This window comes from Rousettus aegyptiacus, unplaced genomic scaffold (genome assembly GCF_014176215.1).
Source record: "Rousettus aegyptiacus isolate mRouAeg1 unplaced genomic scaffold, mRouAeg1.p scaffold_m13_p_4, whole genome shotgun sequence".
NCBI classification, from domain to species: domain Eukaryota; kingdom Metazoa; phylum Chordata; class Mammalia; order Chiroptera; family Pteropodidae; genus Rousettus; species Rousettus aegyptiacus.
The window spans coordinates 153,063,135-153,076,746 of NW_023416307.1; the positions used below are offsets into that span (position 1 = coordinate 153,063,135).

General features: G+C 54.2%; 1 protein-coding gene across 2 annotated transcripts in view; it reads left to right on the forward strand.

Annotated features, from left to right (window-relative positions):
* Positions 1-13,612, forward strand: part of LIMD1 (LIM domains containing 1) — a 55,711-nt gene that overhangs the window by 19,283 nt on the left and 22,816 nt on the right. Inside the window, exon 2 of one of the 2 annotated variants that reach the window (XM_036219922.1) lies at positions 6,451-6,552. The exons of the other annotated variant lie outside the window; for it this stretch is intronic. Within the exon in view, the coding sequence (XP_036075815.1) occupies positions 6,451-6,552 (102 nt within the window). The remainder of the gene's footprint in view (positions 1-6,450; positions 6,553-13,612) is intronic. 2 annotated transcript variants of the gene reach the window in all.

Consider the following 13,612-nt stretch of genomic DNA (forward strand, 5'->3'; position numbering starts at 1 on the left):
GCTTTATTTGTAGCAGCCCCAAACCGGAAACAACCCAGATGTCCGTCAACAGGTGGGTTGGTCGACCAGTTGAGGTCCTGCCATGCGATGGAATATTACTCAGCACTGAAAAGGGACGGACTCGGTACGTGTATCAACACGGATGAATCTTGAAATAATTACACTGAGTGAAAAGAAGGAGTACGTACTGTAGAGTTCATTTATGTGACCATTAGAAGAAAGTGCGAACTAATCCACGGTGACGGGAAGCAGCTCAGTCGTTGCCCGGGGAAGGGAGGAGGCGCACGAGGCGTGGGCACACGTGGAGCCTGTGGGGACGGCGGGCGTGCGCCCTTCCTCAGTCGTGGCGGTTTCCCAGGCGTGTACAGATGTCGAAACGCATCAGCTTGTGCACTTTGAACGCGTGGTTTGCTGTTCGTCACTCACACTTCCTTAAAACTGTTTGTGTAAAGATGGCTCTGACGAGGGTTTGGAGCGAGGCTTGGTGGGCAGTGAGTCCGAGTGCGGGGGGAGAAATGCATAGCCCTTCCTCCCTTCAGAAACTTTAATTCCTTTTTTTTCCCTCACTTTCCACCTGGTTTTTAGGCTTCGATGACTATAGGAATATGTGATGACTTCCCCTTCCTCTGTTGGTCATCTCTTAAAACCCGGTAGCCGAGGGGCCACGTGGAAGCAGAGGGTGTCGAGTAGCCCTTTCTCCTCCTTCAGCCAGCCTCAGAAGAACTCACTTCTGTTTCTCTGTACGCCTGCCGCTCACACTCAGCTCTTCAGACACCAGTCGTGTGGTTTTTTTTTTCACACCACCAACTCTCCGACACCAGCTGGGTGTCCTCTAAGATTCAATTCAGTTCCGATGCTAATTGGAGTGCGCACAGACCAGAGACTGCCCTGCCCCCGCCCCCACGTCCGGTGCCCCTCGCAAGTCCAGGTTGTCCCCTGTGCTTCTGCCTGACCTGCTGCGCGTGGGTTCCCATAACTCCCTCCTCGGGTTGGATCATTTGCCGTAATGACTCCTAGAATTCAGGGAAACACTTATATGTTCCAGCCGATTATAAAGAATGTGATAAAGGATACTGATGACCAGCCAGAGACACATGGAGTGAGGTCCAGAAGGGTCCGGAGCGCGGGAGCCTCTGCCCCATGGGGTCGGGGCACACCTCCCTCCTGGCCCCTGGATGTGTTCGCCAGCCTGGAAGCTCTGTCCAAACCCCGCGGTTGGAGGATTTTAACGGAAGCTTCATCTCGTGGGCACGATCAGTTACATTAACTCATCTTCCAGGCCCTCTTCTCTCTCCGGAGGATGGGGTGGGGCTGAAAGTTCCACGCTGCGATCATGGCTTGGTCTTTCTCTAGTGACCAGCCCTGTCCAGGAGCCCACCCAGAGTTGCCCCATTAGAACATAAGATGCTCCTGTCACCTAGGAAATTCCAGAGGATTTGGGAGCTCCGTGTCGGGGACTGGGGTCCAAGGCCAGAGAGTGGCAGAGGCCAACGTATGAATTTCCTGCTGCTTGGCCAGCCCGAGCCTCCAGGCGAGGTTGGTCAGCTCGCTGCTCAGCAGGGGCAGATTCTAGTTTCCTGGCTCTTTAAGTGGACTTCCGATGGGGGCAGGGCCAGAGTGCTGTCACTCTGCTCACCATGTGCTGCCTGCCAGTGTCGGGGGCGAGCCTGGCTCCCAGTGAGTGAGAGAGGGTGTTCGTGGGGTGGATGCTTCAGCTGCAGTGATCCTGCAGGAGGGCAGGACGGAGTGAAGGTCTGGGGGGGGGGGGAGGGGGTGAGACTCGTGGGGAAGTCCCAGGCCAGAACGGGAGGGGCCGGGTGGTCAGTAGGAGATCTGGGCAGGGCTGGTCTTGGGTCTGAGTCCCCGAGCGGGTAGTGTGTTGGGGAGTGAGGAAGGAGCCCCCTGTTTTTTCCGGGGGGCTCCATGTGTGTAGCTAGAGTAGCCACAGCTGCCCGCCAGACGGGGGTAGCAGGGCCTCTGAGTTAGAGCTGGGCTCAGATTCCGTCTCTGGAACCCGCCAGCTGTGTGACCTTCAGTTACAGCCCTTTTCCTTCTAGAACTGGGGTTTTAGAAACGGGGTGGCAGCAGCTCCTTGGCTGGAAGGGAACTCCCAGCCCAGGGTCTGCTGGGGACATTATTTGCTACAATATGAAATTTACTTTGATCAATTTTTTTTTCCTGCCAACGGAAGAACAAATCTGTTTCCTGCCCACGTGGTACCTTGTATCCGTTTGCCACAGGCCACAAGGCCGAAGTGTTTCCCTACCTGCATGGCGTCTTACGGGATTGCCCTCGCTCCGTGACTGGCAGGCCGGAGCACTCGTGGCTTCCTTCCTTGCTTTGTGTCTGTGCTAGACGGGCAGCTCGGTGGGAAAGGCCATCAGCAGCCCGAAGGAACAGGAGTGCACGGGGGGGAGGGGGGGGGAGCGCGGGGGGGGGGGGAGGCTGCAGTCAGTAGGTCACGGCCCCCAGATTAAGAGGAAGCCGGAGGAGAGTGTCGCTCCAGCGGCTGCGGGGAGCGGAGGAAGGCCTGCCCTTGGGAGATAAAGTAGCAGGAAGACCGGGAGGCCCAGGCGGGCGGTTGTCCGTGTCCCCTTGAAGACACTGTCCGTCCTGCCACTCACTCGACGAGCAGGAGTGGGGGGCGGGGCTGGTCTGATTTCACTCCCCAGACCCACGCGAGGTGAGTTCACGTCTTCGCTGTGAGGCGGCAGCACCCCACCGACTCACGGGGCTCCTTCTGGCTCCGCGCCTTGGCGAGGCGTCCTGAAGGCTGGTCCCCGACCTGCGTTCCCCGGTGTCGGGCGGAAGGGCCGCCCACGCTGTCGCCCCGAGCATTTCCACAGCATTTCCACAGCGGGGCGAGCGGAGAGGCCGCAGCGACCCGCAGCAGCGGCGTGAGCCTCGAGGCGGTTCCGCCTCGCACCGTGAGCAGTTACGGTCCCGCGGCTTTGACGCCCGCCCCGTCCAGTCTGCTTTGCGTGAGCTTCGCTTGCGGTTCACAAACCAGATCTTGGTGCAAAGGTTTAGAGCCAGCGCAGCCGGGGGGCTTGGGGCGGGCGGTCTGGGCGTAGACCCCGGGACCACCAAACGGTGTAACTGATACCTTGGCACTGCTCGATGTGACGCTTTCCAGGTGCTTTCTCCCCATTATTGAATTGTGCCACAGTCGGTGCTCAGCAGGTGTCTGTGAAATCTGTTTCTGTGTTTTCGCGTGTTTGTTGAGGCCAAACTAAGTGCACTTTGTCAGGGGCTGGGGGTGTGCAGAGGTAAATGACTCTGAATGTTTGTAAAAGGCACTTACTAGGGGGATGGACAGGTGTACCCCAGGTACAAGGAGGCGAAGAGGAAGAGGGGAGGAGGACAGGGCTGCTTGTGGAGCTACACGGGAAGTGATTCGGCTGCGCAGGCCTCTGCTAAGCACCTGCAGAGGCCACCGTTAAGATGCGGCCCCGATCCTGCAGGTACCTCCAGTTCACTGGGCGAGGCAGACAGATGCCCCGGTGACCAGTAAGCTGTCACAGCACAGTAGGTGCCGTGTCCAGGGGCGAACACGCCAGCACCTTGTCCCTACACTGCGCATGCTGCACACCCTGGAGGCCCCACCTGGCCTGGCCTGCTCCAGTGACAGGCCTGGGGCTCCCAGCTGCAGCTGTCAGCACCGCCGGAGTCTGTAGGGACGAGCCTGCTGGCGTGAGCCTCACAGAGCTGTCGTGACAGAGCCTGCCGTCTGCAGCACGTCAGCTTCCCTGATAACCGGCACGGCTCCGAGCGTGCCAGCTACAGGGTGCAGTTTGCCCAGAACTGATGTATTTCCTGACTTTTAAGAGTATCCTACGCCGCGTATGAAATTATCAGACAAGAGGAAATTCTGGTGCTTCTGAATTCCTTGACGTTTTCCATTTCACAGTCACAGAGGCTCTTTATTAACTTTCCCGCTCGCTCGGTACAGAAATACCAGCTGCCCGGTAGCCCGGTCCTGTGCACACGCGTCTCACACATGTGTGCACACACACACACACACGCATGCGCATACACGCGGGGTCATAGTGATGAGAGAGAAGATGGAAGGGCAGGGCATTGGGGAACTTCCTGGGCTCTTGGGAATAGTCTATATCTGGACGTGAGTTTGTGTTACATAAATCATTTGCCAAAATTCATTGGATGGTAGATTTATAATCTGTGTGTTTCACTGCTTTTGAATTTTATCTTGGGGAAAAAAAAAAAAAGATGAGCAAACAATGAACTCTAATTAGTGATTTGCCAGCAGAAGTAAACGGTCATCTGCAGCCGACTTTGAAATGCATCAAAAATAAGATGGATTGTTGGATTGATTGGAAACCAGGTAGTGAAATGTTAACAATTGTAGGATTGGGATATGGGCAAGTGGGTGTTTGCTGTATGATTCTTTCAACTTTCTGCATGTTTGAAAATTTTCATAATAAAATGTTGGAACCGAAGAATTGCAAATCGTATGTTCTCTAGGAGGTTCCATAAACGAGGTCCCCAACAGCCGGTTTTTTGGCGGCCACCGTTCCTACAGATGGCCTCACCTGCGTCCCCAGGCAGCTTAGTGCAGCAGCCTGAGGGCCCTTGGCTTCCTGGGTCCTCTCTGGACCTGTTCAGTGTGGCTAGTTCTCTTTGGACCTGTTCCGGTAGGTGTGGTTGGTTTGGGTGCGTTTTATAGAGGTTGTGTTAGCGCGGAGTTTCTCTGAAGGTGGTCTACTTTATCACCTTAGGCTGATAGGAACTCTGAAACACAGGCTTTCTACCCTGTAGCAAAAAGCTGAGGATTTGCAGCCTGAGAAAGTCCTGACAGGTTGCAACTAGAATCAGAAAAGGATGCCTGAGCCCCACTGACCGAGGATGGGAGCTGGTTATCCTGCTGGACGGATATTGGGGAGCTCTTTTTATATATGTGTGTATAAATGTAATTGATTTTTCAAAAATTTCAACATTATACCATATATTTAAAACATAAACTTTTTCGAGACTAGGCTTTTTTCCTTTCCTTTTTTTTAAGCTATAAAGTATTGCCTGCTCTTAAAATACAGAAAATGCAAAGAAATAAAACGGGCCACAATTTTACATCCCAATGAAATTACTATTTACATTTTGGTATTTCCTCCTAGCATCTTTTTTTTTTTTTTTTTTTCAATCTTATTTACGTGATCATGATGTTTTCATTTGACCATAACGGGGGAGTTCTTTGGAAGACTCCAAGGCCTCCTCTGGGCTGGCCCAGCGCCTAGGCTGTTGTAGTAGAGGTTCCGGGTTGGTCCAGACAGAGAACTTCCAGCTCATTCCCAGGGTGAGATCCGGGGAGGCCCGGAACTTCCCGGAGAGCCCACATATGTTGCACAAACTCCTCGCTGAGTGCAGGGACGTTATCGTCATCCTTATTATTTATATGGCTGTTCATGGAGCATTTACCACATGAAGGGTCCTGTGCCAAGCGCTCTTCGTGTGACCTCTCGGTAACCCCGAAAGGGGCCCCCGTTACCCCATTGTACAGATGAAAACCAGCAGCTCGTGGCGTGGCAGTTCAAGACCAGGTCTTCCTCAGCCTTGTCGTTGAGGCAGATGAGCTCTCTAGAGCGTCTTGGTTTGGAAGGCGGCCTTTACCGCTGCTCTTGGGAACGTGCAAGGTGGGTGGAACTAACCTTTCTTCCTAATTAAGAACCGATGCTCGGAGGACTTACCAGGTGAACGCAAGCCACGTGGGAAGCGAGTAGGCGGGAGGCTCCGGGTTAGAACTGGTGCGTTAACCTTCGGTTCAGCATGTTGGCTCAGAGCTGGCGAGCCAGAGGCATGCGGACAGGCCTGAAGGACGAGAAGGGACAGGAGGCGGGTGCAGGGTGCCAGGCAGGGGAGCCCGGGAGCAAGGCTGAGAGCTGAGAAGGAGGTGAGAGGCCGGCGATGGGGGCAGGGAAGAGCACCGGCTCCGCAGTCCGACAGACCTGGGCCTGGGGCCTGATGCTTTCGTAACACGTGAGGAGGGTAACTCCTGGGTGGTGGTTCCCACTGGGAAGTAAAGGACGTCATTTAGTTGACGTTTCCCGACCTGCGTGCCTGGCACATTATAATCGTGGCGAGGTGTTATGGATGCTGTCTTAGAAACAGCGAGAGCCTTTGAGAGCTTTGGACAAGGGAGTGGGTCAACAAAGTGGAGGCGTGCCGCGTGGGGGACAGCGTGGGGGACAGCATGGGGCGGGCAGTGGGGGCCTGGAGTCCAGCCTGGTGGCTGTCTCCTGCAGTTGGAAGGACCGATCGTTGCAAGCTGGTGGAGGGAGGGAGCATGAGAGAAAGACATTTCAAAGGAGTTGCCCACGGGGTTCGGTGAAGGGTCGGCTTGGGGAGGGATGGGTTTTCTGGCTTCGATCGTTGGCCTTTTGCGACTCGGCTTCCACCGTTCCCTCCTGATTCATTGCCGTGTTCTCGCCCTTGCAGGAGCCTGTGTGAAGTGCAGCAAAGGGGTGTTTGGGGCCGGCCAGGCCTGCCAGGCCATGGGGAACCTCTACCACGACGCCTGCTTCACCTGCGCGGCCTGCAGTAAGTGTGTGCGGGGGCGGGGAGAGGGGGTAAGGATCGTGGGGACCGAGAAAGGAAGGAAAGGGAAGAGCGTCCGTCCAGGAGACACTTGGCCCTCCGCCCTCCACGGTCCCACGGAAAGGCAGGACAGTGTCATCCAGAGCAGGGTTTTGTACCCCCAGCATAGGGCCCACCAGGGTAAGGTGAGGTGACTGATCACCGAGGACCGGGGTTGCCTGGGACGGACTCTGGTGATAAGTCGAGTGGATTCGAAGCAGTCCCTAATACCATCAGGTTTGTGATGCCTGTCAGAGGTCTCGGAAGAGCTGGGCGGGGGAAGCTCGGGGGTTCACCAGTGTCTGCCTGTTGTCACTAATCTCTCCCACTGTGGGGACTAGCCAACCACAAGGCGACTGAGTCAGTCAGTTACCCCCAGCGCAAGGCGGGGTGCCTTTGTAACTCTTTACTTCAATCTTTGGTTTGGAGGCTGCTGTATGAGTGGGAAGTGTGGGCATGTGCATGAGTGGCTGTGTGTGCACACTGCACAGGTGTTGGTGCCTAGCAGCACACACACCTGTGGGCATCTTTGTACTCTGGTACATGCCTTATGAGGAAAGCAGCCCATCAGGAGGCCAGGCCTGTGCTCGGCGCAGCAAATGCTCGCTGAATCCATGGCACCCGCAGTGAAGGTTCTAACACGTTGCCGGACGTTTGCCTAGTCTGACCAGGTCGTGAATTATGGCTGTTTTGTGGTCTTTACCCAAGATCGGTTTTGAGCAGCGTTTTTGAAAAATGTCCCACCGATGCTCTCTACTTCTATACCAAGGCTAGCAGCTGTCAAATAACAGGAGACATTGCAAGAAATCCGGAGTGTCAGGGACAGAGGGGCCTTAGCATCTCATCCAGTGGTTCCCCATCCTGGCTGCCGTGAGAATCACTGGGGGGCATCTTAAAAACCAGCGATGCCCCAGCCCACCGAGCGGAATCGGAAGCCCTAGCGGTGGAGTTTCTGGAGTGGGGCAGGTGTACTATTCAGAGCCCTTCAGTGACTCTAGGGGTTGGCCAGGGCTAAGCACCCTGGATTGGTGCCAGGCTCCTCCTTGTAGAAGCCTCAAGAAACGGGAAAGAAAGGAACTTGCTCTCAGCCGGCCCGAGACCCAGCCCTCGTGGTCCTCCTGATTCCCGGTCTAAAGTTAGCCAGGCGAGCGTGGGCCCGCCCCCTCACCTGCCAAGCCTTCCTTATACGCCTGGCTTCGAAACCTCACGCTTCAGTCTCCACTGCCGTTTTCCATAAAACGCACGCCTGAGAGTGTACGGTTTGGGCGCTGATCAGTATTCACCTTCGTAGGGAAAAACCGGGGAAGACTTTGGAACGGATCAGAAAGTCTTCTGGGCGTCCTCAGTGGAGACACGGTTGTCTGGTTACCGGCTTCCCTGGGCCCTGGTTTTGCTTTTTCTTTGTGCCACGTTGCACTCTGCACGCTGTCCTGATGGCAGCGCATGTGATGTTCACCCGTGACCACGCGGGTCCTGTCTGGTGGCAGTGCAGTCGACTGTCCCCCCGTGGAGACTGACCACTGCGGTCTGCATGTTACAGTGTAGCATCTCTCGTGCGTGGTTCTTCGCAGCCTCCCAGCTGTTACATCTTACCGGCTCCCTCATTAACCGATGAGCGAAATAAAATCTTTGACACGTGATCATACCTTCTTTTAAAAATTATCTTTGACTTTTGGCTTCTACAACTACTTCTCAATATTTGCTCTGTTTTCCAGGAAAACATACACACACACACACACACACACACACACACAACATTAAGTTGTTTTTCTTCTCAAGCAATTAGCATTTGAACTAAGAAAGTTGTTGGGGGAAAAAAACATCAGTGAGTCAGTTGGTTCCTCCTGTGGCTGTGTGACCAGCTGTCAATTCCCTAATGGGTTGAGTTTGTCTTGCTTCACAGTATGACAAGCACAAAGGCGTAAGGAAGACAGACGCTTTGGGTTTTTGCTTGTTCTACCCTTTAAGGCCCTTGAGGTCTAGTCTCTATTATTATTTTCTACTAACAGCACGGTCAAACTGAACTTCTCTGTTCCATGTTCGTGCACCCTAGAATCTCCTCTCCCCACTCACTCCATCCACTTAAGTTCTGGCCAGCCTTGAGGACCCCGATTAAAGGCTGCCTCTTCCAGGAAGCCTTCCTTGTCCCTGCAGCATGGAGTAGCCTTCTCTCCTGAAGCTGGCATGCCCTGCTTTCTTGTCGGTGCTCTCACGCAGGCACGAACCACATTCTCTGGGACTCTGGTGCCAGCAAACTAGGCCCTAGAGCAGAGTTGCTCAAGGAATGAGGACAGGGACTGCATCAGATAGCTCCGCGGTGTTTCTGTTTGCCAAGGGGCCTGCACGCACTCGTGTTGTGTGTAAACACCCAGCCTCCGCCCCCTCCCAGGGCGCAGTTAGAGACCCAGGCATGTGCCTGAGCGGCTTCTCTTGGACACTGGAAGTAGTTTCCTTGTTCAGTTGACTTACTGCCCTGTGACTGCTTTCAGCAGAAGGAGGTACCAGGTTGCTTCATGGCCTGGCTCTGTAGGTCCTCAAGTGTGTCTCTGTGAACGTCATTGTCATCGGGATGGCACAGCTGGGGCCGGGCTCATCCAGCCTCTCCCCTCCTTCTTCGGTGGAAGAGGGAATGAGGCCCAGAGCGGGGAAGTGAATTGTTCAAGGTTAAAAACCTGGCAGGGGAGCTGGCGCCAGAATCCAGATGAGCCTGGCAGCTAAACGTCCCCATCTTTCTGGTCGGTTCGTGTGTATATTTGTGTGTGTGTGTGTGTGTGTGTGTGTGTGTGTGTGTTTCTGTTGCTCTGTTTGCTTTATGAAAATAATATGGCTACAGAGATATATTTCTGTAGGTGTGCACACACACACATGCACACACTCATGTCTTAGATTTTCTTGATAATCTGTTAAAACAGAATGTGGGATCTTGTCAAACTCACACGTGCTTGCAAGGGGAGGCCGAAGCCGGACGCCTTCGATACAGATGAAACGAGCCGCTTTTAAGTTCAGAGAGTTGATTACCTTCCTGGGCAACAGAAAGAAGGGATGTGCCCAAGTTGCCAGCTTCCCGGGTCCTTGTCCTACACACCGAAAAGGACGACACCAGAGGGGCCGGGTGACCACCGTGCAGGCTGTGGGATGCGGAGCAGCCAGTCCGAGATGCAGCTGTATTCTGGGGGTGGGGCGGAGCCCACTCTTTAGCAGGGACGAAGGCTGTCTCACCTCGCGACAGGCACCCAGGGAAGCGAGAGAGGCTGGAGGGAGATGCTCTTATGGAGCTCCTTACAGGCGGTCCCCGACCTTTGTGGCACCAGGGACCGGTGCTCCTGTGAGCATCTAATGCCTGATGGTCTGAGGTGGAGCTGAGGCGGTGATGCTAGCGCTGGGGAGCGGCCGCAAATACGATGGAGGTTTGCTGGCTCGCCCGCCACTCACCTCCTGCTGTGCGGCCTGGTCCCTAACAGGCCACAGACCTGTAGTGGTCCATGCCCAGGGGTTGGGGACCCCTGCCTTGTAGCCGCCTGTCCCCTTGGGTCTTGGGAGGATCACAAGGTGTCCCCACCCAGACCTTTGCCTCCGTGGAGGGCGCGGCGTGGTCCCCCTGTACAGACGCGTGTGGTTCCCCACCTCTGAAAGAAGCAGCAACGTTGAATTCATTTTTAGTCGTGAGGACAGCATGACAACCACGAAGAAAAATTTAAAGGCAGGAACCTGTTACATTATTCTAACGTGGGTATTTTCCCTTCTGGGTTTTGACCAAATTTATAAATTATAAAAATTTCTCTAAAAACTATTAGAATTGTAATCATAGCATATAAACAGTGTTGTATCCTTTTTTATTTAATATTTTGTCATAAATCCAACCACGGCTCTGTAGTCCTCATAATAACCGGTCCCATGGTTACCGGCCGAGTGGTATAAAACCATGGGCCACGGGGCAGTGAGCTCGTTTCCGGGCTGGTGGTTGATCACACACAGCCCTGGCGAGTGTCTTTGTGCATGCGACTTTTTTTTTTTTATCCCTCTGCCGAATTGTTTCCTTGGTTGGTTTTCAGAAGTAAGCTTCAGGGTGTGATGTGTGGGCGGTTCTGTGGTTTGTTAAAGTTCTTCTTTCTTAACATGCTCCGGGGAGGAGAGTGTGTTTGGTTGCCATGGAGATGTATGCTGTGGGTCTCCCTTCTCCCCCTGCAGGCTCTGCCCCTCTGAAGTGGCTGTGTCCCCGACTGGATGCTCTCAGGAAGCTGTTGGCGCACCGGGGGGTGGGAGGGAGGGTCAGTGGAGAGGGCGGGCAGGCCTTGGCTGGCGGCCGCAAACCGTGCGTCAAGTGCGCCGTCTGAGGAGAAGCTGGCGCCCATCTGTGGCTTGAGAGGGGCGGAATGAGAAGGAAGAAAAAGTGTGCTGGGCTCGTGGGGGCAAGTGGCATTCTCGTCGGCACCTTCCGGAATAGACTGTGAGGGAGAAAGACGGCGAGGCTCTGCGTCTTCACTCCAGGCAGGGTCAGGTCCAGCAAGTAAGATTTTGTTCATTTTATAAAGACTAAGCAGACTCCATCCTGGAGTCAAGGTGAACCCTGTTCGCCATGTCATGGCTCGTTCGTGGCTGCTCTTAGTTTTCGTCTGGATGAGTGGGAAAACGATGGGCTAGATGAGCGATTCCACGTATTCTCCTCCCCAAGGCCCACAGGACACGAGGGCGCCCGGGTCCTGGGCGTGGGGACCAGGGCATAGTAGTGCGAGGCCTATGGGAATTGTGCCCAGTGCCAGCCCGAGCTCAGGGGAAGGCCGCCAAGCGCCACACGGGGTCCACGCAGTGCTGGGAGGTGCAAGTCGAGGTCAGAACAGGTGACCTCCGTGCTGTCCCCGAGTGCTTACGTTCCCGGGCGGGGCGTGCACTGTGACCTGCCAGCTGTGCCTCAGGGAGAAAACACAACAAAACCAAGAACTATATGCCATTGTCCATCCAGCCTTCCAAAGAGCGAACATCCATGCCTGTTACCGATTGCGAATGGGTTTTATAGTGAAATCTCGCACACTCGGACCCAGTCAGGGAAGAGTCTCTGAGTCAGAGGAAAGCCCACATCCAGAACACTAAAAAAGGGCCGTTTCATGACTTCAGGTAAGTAAAACAACTAGAATGCAGCCCAGCGTTGCAGAACAGAGGGCCTTAGTGAACAGATCGGTCACTGACTTTATAAACTACGTTGCCAGCCCAGGCTTTGCAAACATCAGAGATTCTAAAACGGTTGAGCGTGAACTAGGAAGCGCCTCCTTTAATCCACGGGAGGCCCGTTTCCTGAAAATAGTCGTCACAGTATTTATAAGCACAGTAAGTCTTCACTTACCGTGGCCAGTAGGTTCTGTGACTTCATGTGCGACGATAAGTAATGAAACCAGTTGTGCCACAGGCTAATGGATATAAACAAGAGTTAAGCTCCTAAGGCATCTCATCCATGTGATAATGAAACGAGTTCTAGGTGAGCTTTCCAGCTAAGCATCAGCCTGACTCCTTCCCGAGCCCTCCACCCACAGCAACTCACCAAATCCTGTAACAATCCAGCGAGTTCAGCACGATCACCTTCATTTTACAGACGCCGGCTCGGAGAGTTTAGTTTGCTTGCGGCTGGTTACATCGCTGTTAAGTGGCGTGACTGAACTTGAGCCCAGGACCCTGTGGACCCACAGCCCTTGCCGTCGGCCTCTGTATTAAGCCACCTTTGCTTAGAGAGACTGTGTGCTAAAGAAAGGATGCTGGCTCTGGACATGGGTCTTGCCATTGTTCTCGGGTCCAGCTGCCGTCTTGGGGCTGTGTGACAGCAAAGGTTGGGTTTTCAGATGACCTTGAGTCGTGCACGCTCTCACGGCCGGGGACCTGGAAGAGGGGCGATGGGACTCTAGGGTGGCTGCACCCATGGCACAGAGGTGGCTTTGGTGAGAAGCGTCTTCCTCCTTAAGGCCTCTGATCCCTCCGTTTCTGAGCCATCACGGTCAGCGTTGCTGTGTGAGCTGAATGAGTCAGTCAGCCGGATCTAAGGAAGAAGCCGAAGACCAAGAACGTGAGAAAGGAAGAGTGGGCCGACCTTCTAGGAAGTCAGTGGGCGAGTGGGCGCGGGAGAAATCAGGAAACAACTGAAATAGACGGTTGGGCAAAGGGCCGTGGGGGTCGAGGGGAGGGCGGAGAGGGACGACTTTTACTTGGCGGGTTATCAAAGCGTCTCTATGTCCGTCTTCAGCAAACTCAGGTCTGCTGGGCGCACCGGAGTCGGGGCCAGGCCTGGCTCCCCAGATCAGACTTTGTCAATTCAACCAGAGGCCACGAAGTCCCTGATGCAGGAGAAAATCAGATTCTCGGTGCCGGTGACGTTAATAGAGTCGGGGTTTTTGAACCATATCGTAGTGGTAACTCCAGGGTAACTTCCACCATTAGCTGCCATGCCTGCTTGCCAAGCACCTGCGTGGTTTTGGATGGAAATCTACATTTCTTTCTTTCACTGATCCCAAGGGTGAGACCTGGTGGTACGCCCTGTGTCACCTGACTCCTTACCTCTAAGAGGAGAATGCAGAGTGTGCTGATAGGCCAGGGGCACGACACCCTAATCAACATGAAGACGTTGTTCTGGGCGCCTCATCTCAGAGCCGGAATCCTGGATTTGGGAGTAAGATCTTTTCTGGGGGTCTGAACTTTATTTCGGCATCATATACACTATGTAGGTCTCCTTGGCTCTCTCATCTTTCTAAGAGCATCTCGTCTTTTCTCTTTTAGATGTACTGTCTCTCTAATGTTCTCTGAAATTCCTGTCCCCAGCGCCAGCTCCGTGATGGTTAATTTTGTGTGTCAACGTGGCTGGGCCGTGGGGTGTTCAAACGTTGGGTCAGACATTATTTTGGGTGTGTCTGTCTGCAAGGGTGTTTCCGTGAGATTAATAATTGATAGGCTGAGTACAGCAGATTGCCCTCCCTAACATGGGTGGGCCACGCCCAATCAGTTGAAGGCCTAAATTTAGCACACAAAGGCTGACCTCCCAAGAGTA